General features: G+C 38.2%; 2 protein-coding genes across 4 annotated transcripts in view; one reads left to right on the forward strand and one right to left on the reverse strand.

Annotated features, from left to right (window-relative positions):
* mettl8 (methyltransferase 8, methylcytidine) overlaps positions 1 to 10,997 on the reverse strand; it is a 94,090-nt gene extending 83,093 nt beyond the window's left edge. For 2 of the 3 annotated variants that reach the window (XM_055638038.1, XM_055638035.1), the window contains exon 1: positions 10,723 to 10,997. In XM_055638038.1, coding sequence (XP_055494013.1) covers positions 10,723 to 10,730 — 8 coding nt within the window. In that variant the 5' untranslated portion in view covers positions 10,731 to 10,997. Of the gene's footprint in view, positions 1 to 9,887; positions 10,418 to 10,722 lie in introns of those variants that run through there. The other variant, XM_055638036.1, reaches the window with a different exon arrangement.
* Positions 10,998 to 11,391: 394 nt separating this feature from the next.
* On the forward strand, positions 11,392 to 16,115 carry LOC129698781 (plasma membrane ascorbate-dependent reductase CYBRD1). The gene is made up of 4 exons (XM_055638043.1): positions 11,392 to 11,625; positions 12,421 to 12,629; positions 13,780 to 13,934; positions 15,482 to 16,115. The coding sequence occupies exons 1-4, from the start codon at positions 11,439 to 11,441 to the stop codon at positions 15,771 to 15,773; spliced, it is 843 nt and encodes a 280-aa protein (XP_055494018.1). The 5' UTR covers positions 11,392 to 11,438; the 3' UTR covers positions 15,774 to 16,115.
* Positions 16,116 to 18,482: the final 2,367 nt, after the last annotated feature.

An 18,482-nucleotide genomic window follows, 5' to 3' on the forward strand; every position in this document is an offset into this window, starting at 1 on the left:
TTGTTGCAAATGTCGAGTGGAGGACTATGATATCCTATTCCGGTGAAAAGTTGGTGGAAGCACAGAGTGTTCCTGTATTGCAACTTTGTATCGAAGTTTGGTGGAAGCTGGCAGGAAGGATTTTAACAGTAAAAACTTGTTTATTTTTTTTGTTAAAACCTTTAAATATCAATAACTTGTGAAATATAACATCGAATTTGAAGGAAAGTTGATTACACCGACGACGGGAAAAAACTGAGTAAGGTTTGCAAAAAATTTAGCGCTGCCGTGTTTTGTTGTAGATACAATCTCAATCAGCCATGCACACCACACACACACACACACACACACACACACACACACACACACACACACACATATTTATAGATACAAGACGAGACTTTTAATAGCATATAGATTCTTGTATATATTACCCTCCGTTTCCTCTTAATGTCTACCCTTGAAGCTCCTGCCCTAGCAGACGGATATTTTCTTAAAATAACTTCCTTTCTCAATTTCAACCGTCGTATACCCATGGCAACTCCTGATAGCACAGTTTCTCATAATCCATACAATAATGCTATTTACCAAATAACAAAACTCAAATTGGATTTTCTACCATCAGACTGGATTGTTTAAATTTAGAAACTGTATTAAGAAGATTGTGGAGGCTTTTTACTTTGCTGGTGATGTTGCTATTGGCAACAGCTTAGAATCTGCGATGCAATTATAAGGTCACTGTTCAGCAACATTTTAGACAAACCAATATTCATAGAGTTCTGTACAATTACTGTATGTCAGATTTTGTGGGAAAAAAATAAGGGCCTTCATTTTCTTTCCCTTTGTTCAGAGCATGAAAATAGCAACAATTATGAATTGCAAAGAACAAAATGTCCTGCGTTCTGGTACTGCTAATTCATCCTTTTTGATCATCTCAGAATTTCAAGGTATGACAAAACTCATTTTCCTTTTAGCAACATTTTTGTGAACACATTCAGAATGAAAGAAAGACATAAAATCATAAATATAATTACGACTGCTTTGGTTTTATTCTCCATGTCAAAGAACACTATTTTAGGTAGTGTATATTTCATAATCCAGAAATGCCAGTACAGCAGTTAAATTAATGGACTAGTGATCTGCAGACAGGAGTTCATTGCCCACCATGTGAGCTGTAAATTGTAAGAGAGACACAAGAGACTGCTAGAATCTGGAGCAAAAAAACAAACTGCTGGAGGAAGTCAACAGGTCAGGCAGCATTTGTGGGGGATAAACACATTTCATATTGGAACATCAGAGGTGCGAATGAGCCAATTAAGAGGGGTAAAATTCTGGCACAATTAAAATGATTAAATATGTATATTGCTTTCTTACAAGAAACATAGAAACATAGAAAATAGGTGCAGGATTGGGCCATTCGGCCCTTCGAGCCTGCACCGCCATTCAATATGATTATGGCTGATCATCCAACTCAGTATCCTGTTCCTGCCTTCTCTCCATACCCCGATCCCTTTAGCCACAAAGGCCGCATTTGAAACAACAAACTCAGATCAAATTAAGGGCAAACTGGATAGGTCAAACCTACTACTCAGCATTCACCTCTAAAGCAAGAGGCACGGCCATTATAATTCGGAAAGGTATACCTTTCAAATTAAAGAAATCCATATCTGATAAAGAGGGAAGATACGTTATAGCCACGGGATAAATTTATAATACACCATTAACTATGATAATTATCTACGTGCCTAATTTTGATAACCCACAATTTTTTAAGAAAATAGTAGATATAATTGCAGAGCATAATTATCAAAATATAATAATGAGGGGCGATTTTAATTGTGTTATAGACCCATATTTAGATAAATCAATAAAGGTAGGGAAGCGTCTTGTTAAAACTAAGACCTGTGAATTTTTAAATACTTATATAATAAATAATAACATAACTGATGTTTGGAGAATAGCAAACCCAAGTGGAAGGGAATATTCATTTTACTCATCGGTTCATAAAACTTACTCACGAATTGACTATTTCTTATTGGATACAAAATTAATCCCGTATACGAATAGACCATCATACCATAATAGTATTATTTCCGATCATTCACCATTGACTTTTATACTTAAAATTGAGGGAATGCTGGTTATAAAACATTTTTGGAGATTCAACACACAAATATTAAATAACCCGCAGGGTTATGAGTATATAAAAGAACAAACAAAAACTTTTTTCGAAATAAATGAGACGCCGGGTATTTCTGTATCGCTATTATGGGAAACCTTTAAGGCATACATTCGCGGTGCTATAATCTCTTATCAAAGTTTTCAAAATAAAGAAAATAAAAGAGAACTTCAGCGGATAGAACAGGAAATAAAATTACTAGAATTGGACAATGCAACTGACCCAACCATAGATAAACATAATAAGATAACCTTACTGAAATATAAACTCAATAGAATATTATCGGCAAGAGTAGTAAGACTATTCCAAATTACAAAACAGGCACACTTCGAATTTGGGGATAAGCCACATAAATTACTTGCGAGGCAACTGAAGCAACAAGAAAAGGAAAATACTATCACTAAAATTAAATCGGATAAGGGCAAGCTTCTAACACTGCTAAAGGATATTAATAAGAGGTTTGCCCAATTTTATCACAATTTATATACAACTAAAATAAATACAGATGTTAGTAAAATTACAAATTTTTTAGATAATTGCAATCTCCCTAAATTGGATAGTTTAGAACAAGAGGAATTAGGAGCACGGATTACTAGTGAAGAAATAAAACAAATAATAAACTCACTGAAAAATGGGAAGACCCCAGGACCAGATGGTTTCAGTAATGAATTTTATAAACGATTTCAGGACTCAATTGTACCAAGATTACTCAACTTATACACGCAGACATATACCGAACATAAACTACCAGAAACTTTAACAGAATCAACAATAACGCTTATACCAAAAAAATATAAAGATTTCGATGAACCGGGTTCTTACAGAGCTATATCACTTCTAAATACGGATCAGAAAATTTTAGGAAAGATTCAAGCTAGAAGACTGAAGAATTATATTAACAAATTGGTAAACACGAATCAAACGGGATTTATGCCCAAAAGACAATCATTTAATAATTTGAGAAGGCTTTTCAATATAATGCACTCTCACAATGAGGACATTGAAGATATTTCAGTTGTTACGCTGGATGCAGAGAAGGCATTTGATCAGGTAGAATGGCAGTATTTATACAAGGTACTCCAAAAATTTAACACGGGAGAGAATTTTATTAGATGGGTTAAACTACTTTACGATAAACCTACGGCAAGAATATTAACTAATAATAAGTTATCTCCAAAATTTTATTAATCAAGGGGTAATAGGCAGGGTTGTGCCTTATCACCATTGCTATTTGCCCTTATGATAGAACCGCTGGCCGAAAGGATTAGAAATCATCCGAATATTCACGGATATAACACTAAGGACTCAAAGAATAAAATGTCATTATATGCTTTTATATATTACTAATACACAAACGAGTATACCCACCTTATTAACACTAATTGAGGAATTTGGCTCTTTTTCAGGATATAGAATAAATTGGAATATGTCTTTAAAACCACAGGATGCGAGACACTTACTAAAATTCCCTTTCAAAATTGCAACAGAAAAATTCAAGTATCTGGGTATTCAAATTACGAGAAGACACAAATCATTATTTAGTGCCAATTTTATGCCACTATTAAATAAACTGAATGATATGATTCAATTTTGGAAAACGCTTCTGCTCTCATTGATAGGTAGAATTAACACTGTAAAAATGACTTTCTTACCACAATTAATATATTTGTGTCAAGCGATCCCAATATATATTCCAAAATAATTTTTCAAAAAACTAGATTCTACTATCACTAATTTTATATGGGATTACAGAGCACACAGAATTCAACGAAAGCATTTGTGTAAACCTAAAGAAGTTGGGGGTTTATCATTACCTAACTTTACGTATTACTACTGGGCAGTGCATATTAAGAACATAATGTACTGGTTGGATAGTTCCACTCACCAGTCAGAGTGGATAAGAATGGAGAAAGAGGAGTGTTTCCCGTACGATATAGGAACGATCTTGTTCTCACCGATAAAATTGAATAGTATAATATATAAGAAGAACCCAATTATTCACAATACAATAAGAATTTGGAAACAAATAAAATTATCCTTGAAATTAAATAATCTATCAGTACTAACCCCACTATTGAACAACCATGCATTCAAACTATCTCTTATCGCCAAAACATATAAACAATGGGATAGACTGGGGATTAGGAAAGTAGGAGATATGTATGAATTGGGCAAATTGTTATCATTTCAACAATTAAAATTAAAATTTAAACTGAAGGATAATCAATATTTTAAATATATACAGATATGTGACTTTATGAAGAAATATACACATAGATTTCAAATTATATTTTTAGACCCTTTAGAAGAAGCAATGAATATTAAGGCTGATTCACAAAAATTAATATCATACTTTTATAATAATATTATTAAATAGTGAATTACCCTCAACAGAGGCACTAAGAGAAGATTGGGAACATGAACTAATGATAAAGATCCCAAAGGATAAATGGGGAAAGTATCTGATGAACACACATAATTGTTCCATTAATGCAAGACATAATTTAATTCAATTCAAACTATTACATAGACTATATTATTCAAAAACGAGGTTGAATAAATTTTACCCAAACGTCTCTCCCAGATGCGATAAATGTCTGTTTCAAAATGCTAATATAACCATATAACAATTACAGCCCGGAAACAGGCCATTTCGACCCTTCTAGTCCGTGCCGAACGCATTCATTTGTAGGATGTACAAAGTTGAATACATTTTGGAGCAATATATTTGATATATTCACAAAGCTTTTCAAGTCAAGAATAGAACCTAATACGAATGGATTATATTTGGAATAATAGTAGAATATATCAATTTAAATAATTTTTAATTATGGGTTAATAATTGGAAAGAAATTGATACTTAAATTTTGGAAAAATACAGCTACACCAACAGTTAAAATGTGGATTAGGAATATGATGGACATAGCACGCCTTGAGGAAATGAGACTCCGACTAATAGATAAATATGACCAATTCTTAAGGAGTTGGTCCCCGTTCATCGACTTTTTGGAATCATGTGATGCAGCAGTACCGCAAAGATTACTGATTTCAGGTCAGGTCGTGGATAGGTTTACATCTCCGAATAAAGATTTGAAAATTTCTCTTGTAAGGGTCTTTTTCTCCTATTTCTACTCTCCACTTTTTCTTATCTTATATACACACTTCACGTTTTTCTATTCTCTACTATCTATTTTTTTCCTCTTTTTCTCCTCTCCAATTTAAAAAAAATGTTTTCTTCTTCTTGTCTTTCTTATTTCCTTTTCAAAAACATAAAACAAGAGGTTGTACATAGAATGTATAATTACGTTATGACATAGTTGGCACCTAAAATTAGGTCCCACTGTATTGTTTTGTATTGTACTAACTTCTAATAAAATAAAAAAAAAACACACATTTCAGGCCGGGACCCACCTTCAGGTTGTTTTTTGCTGTAAAATCTTTCAGTTAATATTCTGGAATACATTTCAAAAAGCTGTTGTTTTTTGTTGATGGTGACCACAAAAGTAGCAGGGAGTAAAAAAACCCCACCTGGTTCACAATTACTTTTAGGGGAAATAATCCTGGAAAATGGATGACCCCAGAATGTATTGTTTGTCTCATAGACTTCTGAAACCATTCAGTTGTATCAATAACACTAGCACTGTTAAAAGTAAATATGAATATAAAAGTGGATGGACCACGTGGGGGTGACACAAGTGTTGAATCTAGACGTGACATAGTTGCTCCTAAACGAGTTGACCAGGTGAAGAACTGGAGATGGTGACAAGCTAACCACAAAGTAAACTGACCTTAACACTACTAAACACTATCAAATGAACGAGCTCTTTACAAGCAGAACTTACATCCGGCAAGATGCCAAATTTCTTTAATACAATCTCTGGATACCTCAGCGGGTCACCTTTGAGCAGACATTTTACTGGTCCTGCATGTATATATTGTGACTACAAGAGCAGCCAAGAGTCAGTGTATATATTGTGACGGGCTGCTTACATTGACAGCCCAAAAACGTTTTGCCATATGGCGTATGATGGAAAATGCTCCACATGCCTGGATAAATGCAGCTCCAACACTCAAGAATCTTGACACTAAGACACTTGGCTATGTTTACATGACCTTAATAGCGGAGGATGCAATTTCACTGGCTCTCCACTCCGCATTGGACCAGTTGGACAATAAAAACACTTGCGTCACGCTGTTGTTTACAGACTGCAGCTTGCCGTTTAATACCATCATCCCTTCCAAGCTGGTTATCTCTGGTCCCTCCATCCCCATTGTTTAATTATTCTGTATTTTTTGATTATTCTGTATCTTCTCTCTTTCTATTTTTTTTATTTCTTTATGCACAACTACTACGGACTGTCGCAAAACTGCATTTCGTTGTACTCATACTTGTATTTGTGCGATGACATTAAAGTTGAATTTAATTGAATTGTTACCAAGCTCACGGAACTGGGTTTCTGCGCATCCCTCTGCAATTGGATCCTTGACTTCCTCATCCACAGACCATAGTCTGTTTGAATTGACGGAAACACTTCATCCTCAATAACAATTAGTATGGAAGCACCTCAAGGCTGCGTGCTCAGCCCCCTGCTTTACTCACTCTATACCCATGACTGCGTATCTGGACCTAGTGCGAACTCCATCATCAAGTTGTGAGATAAATTGCAAAAATAATTGATGTTAGATTTCCAATAGATGAATCTGCACTTTTATTAATTTAAACATTGTCAAGCAGTAATTTGTGGTTGTCTATCCAGTGATCACAAATTATATTTTCAACACTTAGAGTCATTAGGAAATTATTTTTGTTCCAGAATTTCTTTGATTCATCTCCATTATGGAATTTGCAGTCACTTATCTTATTGTGCAAATAAAATGCTAGGATTTTAGTTCAGAACATCTTTGAAATGAAGGTGGGAATATTTAAATATTATTTTTAAACATTAAAATATATTAAAAACTACTTACACATCTTCCTTGACATAAAACAGATTTATATATAGACATATAAACAATAATTAACTTTTCCAAGAGTTGTTTGGAGCATAAACCTGGCAAGCACATACAACGAGCAGATAGGAAATAATGTCTCGAGGCTAACAATGCAGTGGTCGAACGTTGAGTGTGGTGACATGGACGGAGTGTGAAAGGGCTTCCTCTTTTAGGTACTAATGTTTGCAGAGAATGCTTAGTAGAATTGAGTATGAGCATGAAAGAACATCCAGTTCCCTGTACAATTGTAGCTGACTAGGATGCACAGTGCACCTATGGGAAGCAAAGTCAAGCGGTGGCACAGCGGTAGAGTTGTTGTCTTACAACACCAGAGATCCGGATTCGAACCTGATCTCAGGTGCTGTCTGTACAAAATTTGTATATTCTCCCTGCGACCTCATGGATTTTATCTGGGTGCTCCAGTTTTCTCCCACATCCTAAAGACAGTCAATTTTGTAGGTTAATTGGCTTCTGTAAATCGTCCCTAGTGTGTAGGATAGAACTACTATATGGGTGATCGATTGACTCGGTGGGTCAATGGGCCTGTTTCCACGCTATATCTCTAAACTAAACTGTTTTGCGTTGGGTCTCAAAGCTTCCAAGTTTGTGGAACTGGGGTATTTTGTTGCTCCGTGGGTGAAAGCACTTTTGTGGAGATGATCTATTTGCAGGATTCATCATCTCCGAAAATTTTAAAGGAAACAACACCGTACACTAGGGGGGGGGGGGGGGGGGGGAATAAATGAAACCGTTTGGCAGATGGATGCCACAGTGGTGAGGAGCAGGTTGTGATGGGTTGGTGGAATGGTTTGATGGTGGCTACACCTCTGATCTTTAAAAATAAGTGGCAATGTGGAATTTCATGATCATCAAAATAAATAGGCATCTTGCAGCTACAGCTGAGCTTCACAAAAGCCTAGACGGATGCAAAAGAGTTTGGAATGAGATAGTTAACAAAGTAGAAAAAGTCAGTATTGTGAAAACAAACAGCTAGCCGCTGGATTTTGTACATGGATGTTGAGATCATGGATTTTATTTGGAATGAAGCAAGTTCAGTGAAATAGTTTCTGTTCCTGCTCACCTTTGAAGTAATAAGCCTTACAACCTTAAAATTAACAATCTCAAGGGATCAAGTATCGATACTGTTTAAAAAGATAAATCTAAAAATAAATCTTTTGAAGGTCTCTTTGGAGTGATAATTTGGAATTTATTTTTCAGAAACATATTTTGAAATACTGCTACGGTGTATATGAAAGGTATTGGATTTGTGGCTGCTTAAAATATTTAAGAAATAAATCAATGCTGAAAGGGAGAAGATAGTAGATTAAGTACTTCCCAAGGCTGCGAAAGTATAAACTAGCACGTTATGGGTAACAAGAGAGGAGATTGCAGTGGCCCTGACAGTGATTTTTGTAATTTTGTTAGCCACGGGCAATGCACTGGAACACTGGAGACAGCTAATGGTGTGCCTTTATTTAACAAAGGTGTCAGGGATAAACCAGGGAACTGCAGACCGACCAGTCTTAATCAGTGGTGAGAAAATTATTGGAAGGATTTTGATAAGACAGGATGTATTTACATTTAGTAAAATGAGATTAAGGATAGTTAGTATGGTTTTGTACATGTCTCATGAATTTGATTGAGTTTTTTTTAAAGAAGAAATCTAGAGAATTGACGGCACTGCAGTGGACTATCTTCATGAACTTCAGCAAGGCCTGTGGCAGATGGAATTTAACTCGGTCAAAACATAATGTTGTATTTTGGGAAGTTAAACCAGATCATAAAATACACAGTGAATAGTAGAGTCCAGGATAGTGTTGTTAAACAGAGACACCTCAGGCTACAAGTACATCATTTCCTGAGACTGGCAACACAGATAGACTAGGTGGTGAAGGAGGAGTATGTCCGAGGCATTGAGTACAAGAAATGGGACCATGTTACAGTTATGCAATACGTAGATCAGGCTGCACTTGAGTTCAGTTCTGGTCACTACACTACAGGAAAGATAAGATTAAGCTGGAGAGGGTGCAGAAAAGATTCACATGTATGTTGTCGATTGGGAGACTTACATATTAGAGAGAAATTGAGAATACCGTATCTATTTTATCCGGAGCAATGATAGGTGATAATATAGTGGTATGTAAAACTAGAAGAGGCATAGATGGTGTAGTCAGGGTCATTTCCCCATGTGTCTAAAACAAGAGGGCATAGGTTTAAGGTGAAAGGAAAGAGGATGCAAGAGGATCTGATGGGTACATTCTTCGCACAGAGTAGTTGGTATCTTAAAGGCAGGGGCGGATTAAGGCTCACTGGTGCCCTAAGCACTGACCAATCTTGGTGCCCCCCTCCTTTCCACACTGATCCAGTCCATTTTAGTTGTTGACATGTCTGACCAGATATACAATGCAGGATGCAGCGGTACAAAAATGTATTCATATGATAACACAATATACTGTACAAACTAAACCAAGCTTGGGCTACATAAAGTTCTACAAAAATGCAATACAACATCTATTTTAATATTTCACAAGTTAAATGTATCAAAGTTCCAATATTCATGACCTGAAAGGCATTTTTCTACATTTCATTTTCACAAAATCACTGATAACATCCTCGAAATTAATACTTCTCAGAATGTCTGCTTGAATTATTAATATACACAGTGAGTCGAGTCTTTCTTGAAGCATAACTGATCTATTTGGGTTTTTTATACGTTTCAGTTGTGAGAAAGACCTACCTGTTGTGCAGTTGATGACCATTAATGTTAAAAATATTCTTAAGGCAATTTCATCATTTGGAAAGGCACTCTCTAGTTTGTCTTCTGTAATTGTGTTGTAAAGTTCCTTGTGAGTGAAAGATGTTTTCTTGGTTGTTTTAAACTTATGAAGAACATGTGAATGGAACTGCTGAAGCTCTGTAGACAAAGTGTTGTTCATGTCATCTGGATAACCATCAATGAGTGTCTGACAAGTCTTTGAGTACCTTTCACTTTGTGATAATTGGGAATTAGCACCTTGTTGGGTGGCATTAGGAACATCTGTCAGACAAGAGAATCTGTCTGCTATTTCAGTGACACCTTTCGTCTCCTCATTTCCGTTTCTAACTTTTCAACAATTACATAAAAAGTGGAGATACGGAATTTTTTACAAATCTTCATTCGTTTTTTTTCTTTTCACCCTTTTCCCAACTTTGTGGTGCCCCCTTTGGCCCTGGTGCCCTAAGCACGTGCTTAGTCTGCTTAATGGTTAATCCGCCCCCTCTTAAAGGGGCTGCCTGAAGAGATAGTAGAGGCAGGATCAATCGTACCAGGTTCTGGAATGAAGAGGGCATGGAGTTATATGGAATGAATGCAGGAAAGTGGGATTAGTATGGAAAGGTGCAATGTGGCAAAGGTGCAGTGGCGTGGAGGGCCCATGATCAGGTTTCTACGCTGTACAAATCTAGAACTGTTGTGGAGTGCTACAAATATCACATGGACCATCATGCAATTTGTAAAGTTACGAAATTAGTTTAAATAAGTTGTACCAATGAAGTAAAGCCGTAATGCCCCTGAAGTGTTGTACCGAATTTACCCAATCATTGGAGGAAATATTTCTGCTCCTGCGCTCCTATGCCAACTCGTTACTCCGCTGCTGAGTCACGGTGCCGGCGACACCACAACCGCGAGGAAACTGCAGCTGGAACCATCTCGGAAGTTGCATCAAGACAACTTGAAGTCTCATAATCGACAATATTGCAATTGTTTGTGTATATGATTTCCCGATTTGCATTAAAAATAATACAATGGGTTCCTTGTTGTCAGTTTACTTAGTAATTTCACTCTGCCTGAAGTATAAAGCAAACACTCGCCAGATGTGTTTGGGGGCGATTAACTCGCGCATGCGCAACCATATATAAAGTTTTTTAAAGAACTAAAACTTATTTTTCGAAAGTGAGAAATCTTCGTTTATAGGACGTGGTCTTGGGAGGGAATCAAATACCGCTCCACACTCCCCGCCCGGTCCACACCGCTCCACACACCCCGCCCGGTCCACACCGCTCCACACACACGCCCCCCGCCCGCCCGCCCCACACTCCCCCCCCGCCCCCGCCCGGCACCCACACCCGCTCCACACCCCCCCCCGCCCCGCTCCACACACACTCCCCGCCCGGTGCACCCACACCGCTCCACACACCCCGCCCCTTCCACAGACAGCCACGACCACTGCCCCCTCTTGTTCCACACCCGCCACCACCACACATTCCGCTCGTTACCCGGCAGCAGAGCCCCATCCGAATCCGCCAATATATGGAGAAATTCCGGCAATTCGTGGCGTTTCTCTTGGTCGCCCTGTTGATGGGGATTCTCTCCATCGCCACGGTTCTGATCTGGGTACTTAATTGGAGAGGGGGTCTGGCATGGGACGCGGGACTGCTTGAATTTAACTGGCACCCAGTGCTCAGCACAACAGGGTTCATCGTCCTCAACGGATTCGGTACGTTTGGGGGCATCGAGGTAGATTTGAGGTCGGGGGATAGATGTGTGGGCGGCAATAGTGCGAAACTACTCAATGACTGCGTTGATCTAGTAGTAGGATCTTTATGCCCACAGTGTCTGAGGTACATCCCGCCTCATTCCAGAATTCAACAGGGATTGTGCTTGCGTATTTCCGTTGGATCGTCTTCACTCAAAAGTTAACAAATTAGTAATAACTCGTCTAAAATTTGCGAGTTTTATCTAATTTATGGGGTTGCTTCACCGGCATATATATGAGGGCAGAAACGAAGTATTTGCTGCACCCAGATATACTCTAATAATTTTTAAGTTGTCAACATTTTGTTTTACATCTTCAGAAATAACCACGGCTGAAATAGTAAAATAGGCTCAAATTCAACTTGCAAACTCTGATGAAGGAATGTCGGAAGTGTTTGTACTCCCTAGAATTTTGAGTGTTTATAAACTTACCATACGAAAAAGATGTCGTGCATTAGGATTTGGGACTTGGATAAATATGCAATTGTCTCAAGTATCAGTAATCATCGCAAGTATCAGTAATCATCTCAAGTATCAGTTATCTCCAGGTGTTAACTTGTGTTAATTATGTTAACTTATGCTAAAATCCATTCCAAAACGAAGACAATTATTTTAGATGTAGCTGAAATGTAGCAACTTTCCCATTCCCACATTTTCAATCAAATTGCATGATTACTATGTTTCTGTTTGCAATATTGGGAGTTTCATGTAACTGCAGATTTACTTCCTTCAGTAAGGATATTTTAATTTATTTCAGCACTGATAATTTATAGACTACCCTGGACATGGAATCTCAGTAAACCTCTCATGAAGAACATTCATGCTGGCCTGAATATTACAACCTTTACTCTTATGGTCATTTCACTTGTGGCAGTTTTTGACTTTCATAACTCCAAGAAGATTCCCAACATGTACAGTTTACACAGCTGGATTGGATTGGCTGCAATTATTATGTACACTTTGCAGGTAAGTGATTGTTCCATTCAAATACAAAAGCTTAAATACAAACCACATTAAAAATAAAACCACATTATAAATAGTAAGTGAATCGTGTATAAGTAAGTCAATTTTATATTAGAAGAGGTTGCAAGCAAATTCTAAGGCGGCAAACATGCTGGAGGCAATGTGGCTAAACAGATACAAATCATGCACATATCTTCTGGAGTTTCCCCAAAAATAGATCCATTTTGGGAGAGTGAATTCAGTATTAAAGGAGCTATTAGGTCTCCAAGAAGTGTTCCATTTTATACCTGGGTAATATAACTATAGTGGTGCTGAAGGTAGACCACTGCCCAGTCCATCATCGGCTCTGACCTCCCCACCTTCGAAAGGATCTATCGCAGTCGCTGCCTCAAAAAGGTAGCCAACATCATCAAGGACCCACACCATCCTGGCCACGCACTCATCTCTCTGCTACCATTGGGCAGAAGGCACAGGAGCCTGAAATCTGTTACATCCAGGTTCAGGAACAGCTTCTTCCCCACAGCCATCAGGCTATTAAACTCGCCAACAACCATATTCTGAACTGTAACAGCCTATTGCACTTTATCTGCTTATTTATGTGTATAATTGAAAGAACTGTTCTGTATTTTTGTTTACAATACTCTGCTGTGCTGCAGCAAGCACAAATTTAATTGGTCCTATCTGGGACACATGACAATAAACTCTCTTGACGGTTAAAATCCTACTCACAGCTGGCAGAAAGGTCATTACAAGAAACTGGCTTGCAGTTTATTTAATTGTTATATTTGTGTTTTATTTGTGTATGCATAAAAGCAATAAAGACTAAAGTAGAAAAGAACAAGAGGTTGATGGTGCAGGAGGCCCATTGGAGTTGGTTTATTGCACCAAACCCCTTCAATATTAACTTATTATAGTGTCACAGAACAGAAACATGGTGAATCAATAATTAAATCTACAATTCATTCAATGGCACCCGTTTTAGAAAACTACCTGATCAGCTATTTGGTATTCTCTAATTATACAAGAATTTCAAGATTATTCATAGTGTTGCTTAATTTCTGTCCAATCCTTTAAACATTAAAAAAAACATCTTACAACTATGGAATACATTGAGTAGAGTCTTACATGGTAATATATTTTTTCTATCTTGCAGATAGTATTAGGGTTGTGCATTTTTTTGCTGCCATTCACTCCCATGTATATCAAGACATTTTACATGTCAATCCATGTGTTTGCTGGTCTATTCATCTTCGGAATGGGAATAATTGCAGCTGAAATGGGAATAACTGAAAAACTTATTTTCACTCTGTAAGTATAAACTGCTGTTATTATAATGGTCTGAATAATTGTGGCAATTACTATAGATATAGAATGACAGGGTTTACTGCACCCAAATCCACAACCTATGGAGCACAATCCATATTTCAGATTTTAATTTCTTCATGGGTAAACTATTTAAGTAAAATTTACCATGCAATTAGAATTTGTGGTAAATAGTTTTTTTCTTTAATCCATCCTCCCATCAATCATGATTTGACTGGGAATGGTGGATAAATTGTTTCAATGTTATGAACATCTTAATTGCAAATTTAATTCTTATTCAATATTTTTGTAACTCTTATCCTTTCAATAGAGTGTATGTTATCTTTAACAATGTAATAAACTATGCAAATTTAGAACAGAACAGCAGTTACAGGCCCTTTGGCCCACAATGTCCGTGACCATGATGCCTCTGAACTAATTTTCTCTGCCTGCACATGATCCACATCCCTCTAAGTTCTGCATATCCATGCGCCCATGTAAAAGCATCTTAAACACCACTTTCAGATTTACCTCCACTCCACCACCCTCCCCGCCCCCCTTTAAACTTTGCCCATCTCATGAAGTGATGCCCTCTCGTTATCCAAAACAAAATTTGTGAAACGAGATTGAATTCTTTCTTTCTGCTTATTTCTCTTAGTCCCACATCCAACTCAATAACTCCAAACAGAGTGCCAACCTTCCTGATGATTTGCTATTTTATGACATAGAGGGAAGAACATCTCTTAAAGCTGCTTGATTCAGATTACAAAAGCGTCTCAAACTTGATTCTCTGCTAAAATTAGTACCCTTGGAAATACTCAAAATCCAGAATTTGTATTTTTATTGGTGAATATTTTAACATATTCAGACTACAAACATCCCCCCTCGACCCCTTTCAAGGATCCAAGCAGGATTCTGTTCCAGGTGAGACAGAGGTTCACTTGCATCTCCTCCAACCTCATCTATTGCATCCGCTGCTCTAAATGTCAGCTGATCTACATCGGTGAGACCAAGCGGAAGCTTGGCGATCGTTTCGCCCAACACCTCCGCTCGGTCCGCATTAACCAATCTGACCTCCCGGTGGCTCAGCACCTCAACTCCCCCTCCCATTCTGTCTCCGACCTCTCTGTCCTGGGTCTCCTCCATGGCCAGAGCGAGCAGCACCGGAAATTGGAGGAACAGCACCTCATATTCCACTTGGGGAGTCTGCATCCTGGGCGCATGAACAATGAATTCTCACAATTTTGTTAGCCCTTGCTCTCTCCTCCCCTTCCTATCTCTCCCTCAGCCCTCGGGCTCCTCCTCCTCCTTTTTCCTTTCATCTCCCCGCCCCCCCACCCCCCATCAGCCTGAAGAAGGGTTTCGGCCCAAAACGTTGCCTATTTCCTTTGCTCCATAGATGCTGCTGCACCCGCTGAGTTTCTCGAGCATTTTTGTGTACCTTCGATTTTCCAGCATCTGCAGTTCCTTCTTAAACACAAATATATATATATTCAATGAAAAGCAGAACTTCTGCTATTACTGTTATACTCCATACTTTTTTTCTCTTCCAGGCGTTCAGGAAGTAATGTCACACTCTCATATTCCCAGTCACCTCCTGAGGCTATATTGGTCAATGCTCTTGGAATTTTTATTTTAGTCTTTGGAGGATACATCTATTGGATTGCCACACAACCAGAATGGAAACGCCCACTGGAACAGGTAACGGACAACACAAACACAGAAGAAGGATCTACCTTAAACAAAACAAATACTGCTGAAGTCAGTATGGACTGTGTTTTGGAAAACACACCAAGATTGAGACAAATCAACATAGATGATGTGGATCAGAGGGCAACATTCTAAGAAATGAATTGTAATTTGCGCTATTGCTGTTTTGAGTTTTTTTAAATAATTTTAATTATTTAAAATCTATTAGTATTAAGTGGCACAAATAACCAAAATGTTAACTATCTTAAATGTCAGCTAAGGAGCTTGTTTTCCTCAAACACAAGGGCAAAAGATTGGCCAAAATGTTTCTCTTTTTTATTACGCAACAATTCAGCATGATCATTATTAAAAATATCACTGTATTTACACTGTTGGTTTATATTTTCTACATTAATAACTTTGATATTTTCCCCTGAATGTATTTATGTATTTCCTGCATACGTTTACGTAGTTATAAAGGACCAAAATACTTCTAAAGTCTGCTTTATGTAATCTTTTCGCTTGTGTTGATATATTTGTGTGAAAAGTGTTGTGAAGTAAATATTTTACATTTATGATATCAAATGCATTTAGGCATCAATTTAAATATACCATTTTAACGATCTTCAGTATGATGGTGCACTGTATACATTGACTATGTACCATTTTCAAAGTCGACATACGAGGATAATTAGCAATGAGCAGAACGAGAAAGGGCGGTACGATGGCACAGCGGTAGAGTTGCGGCCTTACCGCGCCAGAGTCCTGGGTTTGATCCTGACGACGGATGCTGTCTATGTGGAGTTTGTACACTCTCCCTGTGACCTGCTTGAAATTTTTCTGGGTGCTCTGGTTTCTCCCTACACTTCAAAGACTTACAGGTTTGTAGGTTAATTGGCTGCGGTAAAAAAAAGGTAAATTGTCCCTAGTGTGTCAGACAGTGTGTGTGCGCAGAGATCTCTGATTGGCGTGGACACTGAGCCGAAGGGCCTGCTTCTGCACTGTATGTCTAAACGAAACCAAACTAAGAGGTAAATGGAGCTTAATTGAATTGGGTACCTCTGTACTTTAATTACAGTGGGTGGAGGATTTTGTTTGCACTGAAAATGGACCTACTGTGCAGTAGTGTAGACAGTATTGAAGTACGGCTATTGGAATGCACCCACACTGGATAAGAAGAAGCAGGATGGTATAGAATTCTAACAATGCTCTGAACTTTGGATCTTTTCTCACAAAAGCAATGCAGATTACCCAGGTCCTAACAATCTACTAAGACACCCCCCCCCAGATACACTCCCAGAAATGTTTTGACAGCTAACAAGTCCTCTCATGCTGTACCCTTGTTCCACCAGCATTGTTAAGGTTCAGAGCCATGAAACATCATAAATTAAAACCAGAGTGCTGCAAATAAGCAGGATGTCAGGTAATATATGTGAAGAAAAAATAGTTAATGTTTCAGGTCATATTGCATTCTTTCATCTCAAGCGGAATACAGGATTAGAGGTTCAACGTAAAAATCAATTTCTCACAACAGAACACTTGCATGTGTGCATTCTGAAGCCAAATTCCAAAATCATCTTCAAAGTCATTGACCGAGACAGAAGGACGAATCAGTCTTACGCTTAACATCCACTGATTAAATTTCCTTTGCTATATGCAAAACCCTGTAAAAATGTTTTGGGAGGAACCCCTCAAGATTGATTTCAATAACAAAATTTACCATTGCCTTCAGTGAATCAAGACCTCTTGCATGAAGGTCTCACTTTTTCCTCACAGAGAGTTGTCTGTGGAATTCGCTGCCTCAGAGGGCAGTGGAGGTCGATTCTCTGGATACTTTCAAGAGCGAGCTAGATAGGGCTCTTAAAGATAGCAAAGTCAGGGGACATGGGGAGAAGCAGGAACGGGGTACTGATTGGGGATGATCAGCCATGATCACATTGAATGGCTCGAAGGGCCAAATGGCGTACTCCTGCACCTATTGTCCATTGAATCTCATGATTTACTGGATATGCTTGCTCTCGGCCACCCTGTGTACTTTTGACTCAGTGGCACATGTGGGACATGGACATCGGAAAGCCACTTGTTCATAATCCATCAGGACAGAATTAGGCCATTTGACCCATTGAATCTGCACTGCCATTTGATTAAGGCTGACCTATTTTCCCCTCCAAGCCTTTGACTGGGAGGTTCTTACTAATCAAGCACCTATCAATCTCCACTTCAAAAATACCCAATGACTTGGCCTTATTGGGTAATGACTTGGTGGGTAAACTGACATGTCATAATAGAAGAATACATACAATGCATTCTGCCCCATAAAGTCAACTTTCTTCTCACAGCAGAGCACAAGAACGCAGCAATGCAATTACAGTTACTGTCTCCAGCTACACAATTGTCTCTGTGGTAGCATGGATAACACCGGAACATCCTAGAAAGAAGTCCCCAAGGCAGAGGACTTGGCCAGAACATGCAAGAGAGGTATGTAGATGAAAATATAAATGAACAAAATACAAGGACATAACAGTGCATATTCGATGCTCAAAATGTGGGCAGATAAGAGGGATAGCTAATTAACAGCACAAGATAAGAGAAACAGATGGTCTCTCCGGGAATGTGGTAACCAGAGATAACGGCCTGCCCCTGGTACCATTATCATGGTTACCAAAGCCCGAATGGAATAAATAAATACCTTGGATAAGAAACCAGATGCACTTATTGCTAATATAAACTATGAACATGATGCAAAGTTGATGTCACTTAACTGATCCAAGTTCTTGACAATTGAATACCTCTACATCATTCAAATGTTGTATAAAAACACAACTTGTACAAATTCAATAACCAAAAGTCTGTAGCCACCTTTTG

Source organism: Leucoraja erinacea, chromosome 7 (genome assembly GCF_028641065.1).
Source record: "Leucoraja erinacea ecotype New England chromosome 7, Leri_hhj_1, whole genome shotgun sequence".
Taxonomy (NCBI): Eukaryota; Metazoa; Chordata; class Chondrichthyes; order Rajiformes; family Rajidae; genus Leucoraja; species Leucoraja erinaceus.

Excerpts from the sequence above, each read along its gene's own strand:
- LOC129698781 (XM_055638043.1), top strand. The coding sequence starts at position 11,439 with ATGGAGAAATTCCGGCAATTCGTGGCGTTTCTCTTGGTCGCCCTGTTG. Across the intron at positions 11,626-12,420 it reads CATCGTCCTCAACGGATTCG|CACTGATAATTTATAGACTA; the intron begins GTACGTTTGGGG and ends AATTTATTTCAG. Across the intron at positions 13,935-15,481 it reads GAAAAACTTATTTTCACTCT|GCGTTCAGGAAGTAATGTCA; the intron begins GTAAGTATAAAC and ends TTTCTCTTCCAG.